The 10,401-nt window shown below is 36.6% G+C and overlaps 1 protein-coding gene across 1 annotated transcript; it reads right to left on the bottom strand.

Annotated features, from left to right (window-relative positions):
• LOC107633351 lies at positions 998-2,285 on the bottom strand. Its single transcript, XM_021117345.1, has 2 exons — positions 2,192-2,285; positions 998-1,578 (listed from the first exon to the last, which is right to left on the bottom strand). The coding sequence occupies exons 1-2, from the start codon at positions 2,283-2,285 to the stop codon at positions 998-1,000; spliced, it is 675 nt and encodes a 224-aa protein (XP_020973004.1).

Raw genomic sequence — 10,401 nt, forward strand, 5'->3', positions numbered from 1 at the left:
AAGATTGAAAAAAATTATTTTACGATAGATAAAAAAGTTATTAAAAAATTATTTTATTCTTATTCTTCTTTCTATTGTCCTTATGTGGGTCCTCAAGAGAGGAAAATTATGCTGTTTTCACTTAGACCATCTCTAGTAGAGAATTCATCCCAATTTCTATTTATGACCCACGTGTCATAAAAAATAACTCCACATCAGCTTTTGCGTCATAAACAGTAAATAGAAACTCAAATTATTTCTCTCTTCTCCATTAGGAGGAACTAACTTTAGTCCCTATTGTAATCCCACTTAATTAATTAATTAATTAACGTAATTAAAATTAATATAATTACTATTTTTTTTACAATAATATTTTTTAAATTTATAAATTCAGAAATAATTTATTGTTAAAAAATATTAATATTAAAAAAAAGCATATATAAAAATAATACACAATATATAATTTCACAGTGCAAAATCTTCCTCTCCCAATTCAGGTTGTGATAAGCCGTTTTTGACATCGTCATACTTTAAGTCTTGAGAAAAATTTCCTGCATAAGTATCTCTTTCATCCTCAACAATCATATTATGCAATATAATACAAGCTTGCATTATATTTGCAAGTTTCTTCTTTTCCCAAAAGTGCCTAGACCACGTATAATTGCAAAGCGTGCTTGCAACACTCCGAATGCTTGCTCTACATCTTTTCTTTGCCCTTCTTGGTATTGTACAAATAATTTGCGTTTCTCCCCTTGTGGTTTTGAGATTGATTTGACAAATGCGACCCATTCAGGATAAATACCATCTGCTAAATAGTATCCCATAGTATAGTTATCACCTTTAATAGTATAGTTTACCTCTGGAGCACGGTCATTTAGAATATCATCGAACACTGGTGAACGTTCTAACATGTTGATATCATTATTTGAACCAGAAACTCCAAAGAACGCATGCCATATCCAAAGGTCTGAAGATGCTACAACCTCAACTACTATGGTTGCAACTCCATGATAACCACTCATGTACATACTTTTCCACGCCTTTGGACAATGCTACCCAACATGCCAAGAAAGCCACGACCTTCCGCCATTTGTAGCAGGCGTCGTACATCATTTGAATTTGGTTTTCGCAAGTATTCATCCTCGAACACCAAAATGACACCTTCAACAAAATTTTCCAAGCATTCAATTGTAGTGCTCCCTCCTATGCACACATAATCATCAATGGCATCAGCAGCTACGCCATATGCTAACATTCGTATCATAACAGTGCATTTTTGGAGTGGTGACAAGCCTCTTCTCCCAGTTGCATCGACCCTCTGTTGAAAATACGGATAGGAATTTGAGAGAGCATCTACTATCCGAAGAAATACATGTCTTCTCATTCGAAATCTCTGTCGAAAAATATCAGCATTATACATCGGCTCATCTGCAAAGTAATCTTGAAAAAGGCAATCATGTCCTGCTTCTCGATCTCTATTAATCCATGTACAAGGAGTTGGGATAGAGCTTCTATCAATATCTTCTTCTTCTAAAGCATCGAATAAACTCTCATCGATCCAACTATCTATGAGTGTATTATCCCCCCGTCTTCTTTTACCTTACAAAGCCTCATTAAACATATCATCAAAATTTCTAGCCATAGCTTGAGGTTCTTTTTAGTATTCTTTTGAGGTGAGAAACCAGATTTGGAATGGGGTTGCTGAATCATTGATAGTTGATATTTATAAGTGTTTGCGCAACAAGTAGATACTTCTCAACAGCTAGTTTTGCAACGGATACTTAACGGCTAGTTTTTTCTTATCTAAGTTTAAAATAGTTAGTTTTGCAACGGCTACTTAACGGCTAGTTTTTTCTTGTCTAAATTTAAAATGGCTAGTTTTGCAACGGTCACTTTCATAAACAATAACGGCACAATAATATTGACTAATTTAAAAAGTTACATCAGAAATGAATAAAACAAAGTACATCACATACCAGTAACACGCAATAAAAATAAAAACATTCTACTTAACTCTACAAATACAAGGAACCATTAAGTAAACCACTTATTGATTATTTTCTCACATGCAATCTCATGAAGAGCTTGTCATTTTTCACTCATTGTAGACGTGTCAGCATTAAGTATTTGCATATCCATTTCTCTTTTCCTTTCCTTAGCCATCCTTTCAATTTCCCTTTCTTTTGCATTTATCTCCATTTCTTTAATATACCTTTGTTCTTAGTCATCCTTTCCATTTCCATTTCCTTTGCATTTATCTCCATTTCTTTAATATACCTCTGAGTTTGTAATTCTTGTTCTTTCATCGCCGCTTGAATCTGTAACTCCTTTTCTTTTATTGCCATCATCTTTTCTTTATGTTCCCTCTCCTCTTCTCTTTATTTTTCCTATCCATTAGTTTATTTTCTCTAACATTCTTAATATCTTCCATGAGAGATAGTTTCTTCGAAACCGATGATTTCTTTTTGCTAAGATCTTCAGACATTTGTGCTTTTCCCTACCTTTTCTCTTGCTCTTCTTTGATCCTTGTGGGTGAACGGGAGAGTCCACACCGGTTTTTTCAGTCAACGGTGTTTCTGGATTTGATGATGATGAGTATGCTCCAGTTGCACTAACCTAGGTTCTCTTTGAGCCTCCACTATGTGTAGGCAGTTGGCTTCTCCATTTTTGCTCCAAACGAAGCATATTCCAATGCCTCTCAAAAGTGAAATTTTGACCATAATTTGTGGAATAAAGTTTATAAGCCAACTCCTTTATATCATCAGCATTCGAACCACTCATTTTGTTTCGACTAGCTTGATCGTAGCAACCAGCAAGCTGTGCAACTGCCTTGTTGATCTTATACCATCATTTCTTACATGCAACTGTCCCCCTTTTTATCTCAGAGCTGTATTCCATACAATAACTGTGAATTCAACTCCAAAATGTTTTTCTCTTTTGGTCGGTACCAACTATAGGGTTAGTTGAAACATTCAACCATGCACTGATCAACATCTCATCCTCTTTCCATTGCTAGTGTTGAATACTATCTTGCCTACAATTTTCAATGTCATCTTCATTGATTTTAATAGCATCTAATCCACGAGGATTGGCAAAATCTGAATATTGCGAATTTGGACTAGATTGTACTGGAGTCGGAGGAGATGGATCAGAAGAGTCACCAACACCAGATGAGCTATGTCTTGATGCACTGAATTGAGTTGAAAACAGCAAGGATATTGGAGTAATATTTCTGATAGAGTGGTTAAATATGGATGAAAATAAAAAATGTGGTATTTGTGAATTTTGATTTTGTGGTTGGAATATAGGAAATTGATTATTATAAGGAGTTTGAAAATTGAAATTAGGAAGATTTTCTGGATTTGGATTTTGAAATGTATTTAGTAGAGTGAAGTTTTGATTTGGAATTTGAGAGTTTGAGGTTTGAGATTGTTGGGTATTTGGAGTTTGAGAAAAATTTTGTAAATAATTGAAAAAAGAGTTGAGTTGGTTTGGATCCATTTTTTCGAACAAAAAATAATATCAGCAGAACTTTGATTTCGTAAACTTGGAAGAAGATGAAGAAGAGTAGAAGAAAGTATGAGAATAGAAGTGTATGTAAGTAGTATATATAGAGTAATAAAATATTAATTTATAAACAATAACGGTAACATAGTAACGGCTAGTTTCCAACGGCTAATTTTGCAACGGCTAATTTTTTAATGTGGCCGATCGAAGAGAAAGAACTCCTTCTCATTTCACTCCAATGCATGGTTCCTTTCTTTTCCAGACACATATAGTGACAGGGACTCCAAAATATAACCGTTGGAGTTGCTCTTAAGCACTTACATTATATCTAATATATGGTGGATACTATCATAAATATTTTACAATTGTCTTCATGTAAAGATGTATCTTTTTTATCATTAGATGATGAATTGTAAGGTTTGATTTGATAGCTATAAAAGTGTTATCTTTTTTTAAAGTGTAGTAAAACAAGCAAAGTACACTTTTAATACAAGGCCCTTCATAAAAAGATATTTTTAATATTTTTATTCGAGTAAGTATCCTAAAATATTTGTGGCTATTATGTAGTGTGGCAGGATTACTCATTCAAGGAAGTAGGATCCATTGTGAGCTCCTCAGTTTCTTTTGCAAGAGTATCACTGAAATTTTTACCAGATTTATAGAGTCTAGCTTATTGCAACCGCCGTCTCAAGGTCCTCTCAAGTTCAGGATCAAAATCTATAAGAGGTTCCTTGTTCTTGTTCCTTCTCATAAACAAATAGAAAAAAAAAAAACAGATGAAAATCTCTACGTCAGAGTGCAGAAAATTTTCAGTGAGGTAACCTGTGTAAAAAAAATAAAATAGAACAACTAAATAATTAAAGCAAAAAAATTTCGAAAATTATAAATAAAATTAGAGTGCAAATTTTGAATTTTATATAAAAAATGAACATGAAAATTAAAATAAAAATAACTAGGTAACACCAAACTTAATTTCAGAAATTAAGAAAAAATAGTAGCAATAAATTTCGAAAATTAAAGGGCAAAATTAAATAAAATTAAAGCTAAAACGCCTAATCTAAGCAATCAAACAACTAATAGTTGTCAATCACATAAATCTCCGGCAACGGCGCCAAAAACTTGGTGCGGAATTTGAAGTCCACAAACTAACCGGCAAGTGCACTAGGTCGTACCAAGTAATACCTCAGGTGAGCGAGGGTCGATCCCACGAGGATTGATGGATCAAGCAACAATGGTTGGGTGATTTACTCAGTTAGACAAACTGAAAATAATGTTGAGATTTCAATAGAATTAAACAGTAAAATTCAGAGAATTAATAAAGCAAGCAGTAAATTAGTGTGAAGATTATATGAGAAAACAGTTAAGGTTTCAGAGATGTTAATTTTCCGGATTAACTTCTCTTACCAAATATTTTAATCATGCAAGATTCAATTCATGGCAAACTATATGTGACTAAACCCTAATTCCTTAGACCTTTTTAGTCTCCTCTAACCTTCATCAACTGCAAATTCCTTGGTCACTTGATTCCGATTAGAGGGTTAAGTTCAAAACTAGTTTATGTGCCATAGAAACCCTAATTATCCAAATATAAGAGGATTATATGTCACGTATCCCGTTAAGTCCAGATAATTAGTGATTTAAGAGAAATTATTTTCAAGTTGTTGTTCAAGTAAATTGCTTTTCCAAGGTCTACAAGAACTCAAATAGAACAAGGGTCATACTTCCGTTCTACCCAGATTCATAAGATGAAGAACAAAAACAAATTCTTGAAATTGAAATTAAAACAGTAATTAAAATAGAAGAGTAATAGTATCAATTCATAAAATAAACAGAGCTCCTAACCTTAACAATGGAGGTTTAGTTGCTCATGGTTCAGAGAGAAAACCAGGATTCTGAAAAACAGTAAAGTGCGGAATAAGGTCCGAGAGAAGAGAAGAGCCCGATGGGCTGATTCTTTTTCCCTTTTATATCTAACCCTAATTAATGTAAAATATATTTTCTAAAACTAAACAATATATATTCCTATTTATAATTAAAATAAAAGTTTTAATCAAAAATAAATTAAAACATTCGTCCCATTGCTTGATGGCTAATGCAGCGAGTATATGGAGGCCTTTTTACTCATGGCGCCTAACTTCAGGATTCTGAAGTTAGGCGCTGCCCTGGCAGCACGCAATTGAAGCGCAAGTCCTTCTTCCGGCGCCTAACTTGGGAAAAACCAAGTTAGGTGCCAGTATGGCCGTGCATGTTGGAGAAGAAGTGTATACTATTATACATCGTTGGAAAGCTCCGAAAGTTAGATTTCCAAAGCCACTTGAATCACGTCAATTGGACTTCTGTAGCTCAAGTTATTTCCATTAGAGTGCAAGGAGGTCAGGGTTGATAACATCATTCACTTTCTTCACTTCTTCTATAAAACTCTGTCAAATCCATCCGAATGCTATCTGAAATAAACAAATTTGTACACAACTCAAAGTAGCATTTATAGTAGTTAAAAAGTAATTAAATCTTGATTAAACTTAACAATTCAAATACAAATTCACTAGGAAAAGATAGGAAAGATGCTCACGCATCACAACACCAAACTTGAATTGTTGCTTGTCCTCAAGCAACCAAAACTATTGCAAACTTAGGATGTGAATTTGCATGAGAAGTGAGTACTTAAGTAAGTTCCTTTCTCTTCTTAAAGTGGAGTTTATACACTGCAATTCTGAATAGTTTTGGCATCTCACTATCCTTTGAATCAGAGGAATGTCACTGTCATTTGGAATTAGAATCTGGATAATATTATGAATTATCTGGCCTTTTTACCTTAGGTTAATCCTTAAAGACAGCAAATTTTCTTTCATTCTCTTTTCCTTGGTGCTTTTTGCCTTGAGCCTAGCTGTGACTTTAAATGCTTTGTCTTAAGCTTTACTTGACACAAAAACACTACAAGCACTTAACTGGGAAACTCTCTTTTAGTTCTGATTTTTCTTTCAGTTACTCCCAGACAGTGGTGCTCAAAGCCTTTGGCATACTCTGTTAAATGCACTTGGTCTCGACTCTTAGTGCTTTGTTTCAAGGATTACTTGATACATTTACACTACAAGCATATGACTAGGAAAACAACTCTTTGAGCTTTTAATCATATTTGACCTTCCTAGTTATTGATACTCAGAGCCTTGGACCTTGCTTTTCTTTATTTTCTTTTGCTGTTTCTTTTGCTTCAAGGATTAAGCTTTTGTTTATTTCAGAGAATTCATAATATTCCTATAAATTCCTGTTCCTCATGCACCAACATCCTTTGATTCAAATTCAAATATGCACTGTTCATATCATGCATTCAGAATCACAGATAATACCACAACATCTTAAGTAAATAAGATTCTTCTTTAATATAAACTCAATTTCTCATGTAATACATCACTTGCTTTTTTTTTCTTTTTAGATTCAAGCTCAGTGAGCGGTACATGAGACACCTCTTTAAAAACTAAAAATAGATAACAGAATTAAAAATAGCAAAATTAAACTAGAACCTAGGAATTGAAATTACTAAAGATCATGCAGACACTCAAACAAAATAGCAGAAAATAGAAAAATAACATAATAACAGCGAAAGGAAATAGGAAGTGAAAAAGGGACTAAACCACCTCAGTCTCCATGGTAGGGATCTCTCTCCTTAGGCTACGGTCCATATGGTCCTCTCAGACGCCCAAAGTCATGTCTCAGCTGAAAGAGCTCACGGCACTGAGTCTCTTGCTCCACTGCTAACTGATGGAGGAGAGCATTCTGACTATCCTGTGCTACCCGCATCTGCTCCATGGATGAATTGAGCTACTGCCAGTGGCTATTCTCTGTGATTCTCATCTGCTCAATAGAGGAAGCAAGCTGTTGCCAGTACTCTTGAGGCGGAAAGAAATGTCCCTAAGGTAATGGAGGATAGTCCTATTGAGCTTCCTCCTCAACTTGATCTTCTCAGGGGACCCTGTGATTTTCCGTAAGATGCTCCATAGTCTTATTAGTAATTGGCCTCTCAACAGGAATATGAAAGTCATTATCCACCTTTACCTTTGTTGCTTCACATAGGCGGTAAATCAGATGTGGAAAACCAAGCCTAGCCTTCTTATGAGGATTGGAGGCAATGTTATATATCTGTTGTGGAATAATGTCCTCTACCTCCACCACCTCTCCCTTCATGATGTAGTGAATCATGATATCCCGGTCCATAGTGCATTCGGATCGGTTGCTAGTTAGCATGATGGGCCTTCGGATGAAGTCTAACCATCCCCTAGCTACAGGAAGAATATCAGTGCTCTTCAGTTGGTTCGGCTTTCCTTCTGCACCTATTCTCCACTGAGAACCCGGAATGCATATATCTTCAAGTACTTGGTCCAATTCCTAATCTATGTGCAACCTTTCACTGTAGAAATCAGCTGTATGATCTGGAGGTGGCAGATGGAGGGCCTGTCAGATTCTTCTTGGACTGAAATCAACGATCTTTCCCCTCACATAGCTTTGATAGTTCTTTTTATTGACTCCATCAATATCCTTGTAAGTGACCCAGAGATTGCCATAGAATTCTTGGACCATCAATTGTCCAACCTTAGTGTGCGGGTTGCACAGAAATTGCCACCATCGCCTCTGAATCTGAAATTCAATTTTCGGATATTCATCCAGCTGAAGCGCAAATTTCACTTCCAGAATTACAACCCTCTTGTAAGTGACCTCATAAAAGTGTTCCTCATGTAGATTGGAGTGAAACCTCTGTGCATTATAAGAACTGGTGGCTGGCTCTTTACCTTTCCTCTTTCTTGAAGACTCAATAGTTTTTGGTGCCATTAAAGTGAACAAAAAAATCACAAGCGAAGCGACAATACCAAACTTAAAATTTTGCTCGTACTCGAGAAAAATAAAAAATAACAAAGAGGAAAATAGAGGTAAGAGGATAGACCAATTTGAAATAAATTAAAAATAAAATTTTGTTTTTCTTTTATTTTTTTGAAAACTGAATAAATAAATAAACAAATAAGCAAGGCGTATAGAGTGGAGGGGGGTGGGGCAACGAAACAAGGGGGAAGGCTTAGGTGAAGGTTGGTATGAGTGATTTGTTGTGGGTTAAGAGGAGGGGGGCTAATGCGAGTGTGTATGTCTGGAAGAGATGGGGGCAGAGATATAGTGGAGTGATGGGGTTAATTATTGTTGGGTGTGGGTAGAAGGGGGTGGAGGTGTATATATATATAGTGCGAGAGGGAGGGTTTGTCATGGGTTGGAGGGGTGTGGTTATGAGGAAGGAAAGAAAGAAAGGGGAAGCAGGGTGGGACTGGGGTCTTCGATCAATGGGATTTGGGAATGGGGAGGAATATCTGGGAATGAGGGGGTATATCTGGGAATTAAATGAAAGTTTTGGAATGGAGTGGGGACCAAATCAAAGGGATTTGGTTCAGGAATCATGTGATTTGGTTTTGAATAAGGCAAAATTTTGTAGCTGGCGCCTAACTTGATGAAAGCGGCACCTAACTTTGCTTTTGAACCCATGATGGCACCTAACTTTGGAATGGGGAAGTTAGGCGCCGACCTCCCTGTGAGCTTAAAACTCCCTCGCGCCTAACTTGGTACACCCCAAGTTAAGCGCCATCTCTCTTTTTTTTTTTGCACCTAACTTCACAAAAGTGAAGTTAGGTGCAAGGATGGCAGTGGAAATTGTGCGTGGAGCCTTCTTGGTAGCACCTAACTTCATGGAGCCAAGTTAGGCGCCACCCACTCAGTGGAAAATGTCCAATTGCACGCACAATTGGCGCCTAACTTCACAAATGTGAAGTTAGGCGCCACCCCTCCAAAGGCTTTCTTCAAAATTGATCTTCATGTGGCGCCTAACTTCAGAAAGTGAAGTTAGGCACCACCCTGTCTGCATCAAACTCCTCCAGGGTGTCCGAAACTCCGTCTGATCGCACCTGTTTCTGATCTAATCACTCTACATGATCCAGATACACATAAAACAAAGGAAAAACAGTAGAAACTCAAATAAAACTAATGAAAACAAAGCATAAATCAAACTTAAGGATACAAAATATCAGGTTGCCTCCCGACAAGCGCTTCTTTACCGTCACTAGCTTGACAGATAGTTTTGCTAAGTTAGCAGATGGGTGGACCTCTGGCGATCAATTTCGCCTCCAAGATAGTACTTCAACCTTTGACCATTCACTATAAATCTTCTATCAGAATTATCTTCCTAAATTTCTACATGGCCATATGGTAATGCTCTAGTTACCACAAATGGTCCTGACCACTGGGATTTCAGCTTCCCGGGAAAGAATTTGAGCCTTGAATTATATAGAAGCACTCTCTGTCCTGGCTCAAAGACTCTGCTATTTACTGTAAATGTTCTATTAGAATTCTCTTCCTGAATTTCCACATGACCATACGGTGATGCTCTAGTTACCACAAACAGTCCTGACCACCGGGACTTCAGTTTTCCAGAAAAGAGTTTGAGCCTTGAATTGAACAATAGCACCTTCTGACCTAGCTCAAAAACTCTTATGGCAATCTTCTTTTCATGCCATATCTTGGTTCTCTCTTTATAGAGATTGGCATTCTCATATGCAGAATATCTGAATTCATCAAGCTCATCCAGTTGAAGCATCCGATTTATCCCTGCAACCTTGGCATCAAAGTTTAGAAACTTTATTGCCCAATATGCTCTATAATCCAACTCAACTGGTAAGTGACTGGCTTTACCATAGACCAAATGATAAGGGGACATGCCAATAGGGGTCTTGAATGCTGTCCAGTATGCCCAGAGAGCGCCATCAAGCTTCCTAGACCAATCCTTTCTTGAGGTATTGACGGTCTTCTCTAGAATCCTCTTGAGTTCTCTATTAAAAACATCGACCTGTCCACTTGTCTGAGGGTAATACGGGGTTTCCACTTTATGAC

This window comes from Arachis ipaensis, chromosome B03, assembly GCF_000816755.2.
Source record: "Arachis ipaensis cultivar K30076 chromosome B03, Araip1.1, whole genome shotgun sequence".
Taxonomy (NCBI): Eukaryota; Viridiplantae; Streptophyta; class Magnoliopsida; order Fabales; family Fabaceae; genus Arachis; species Arachis ipaensis.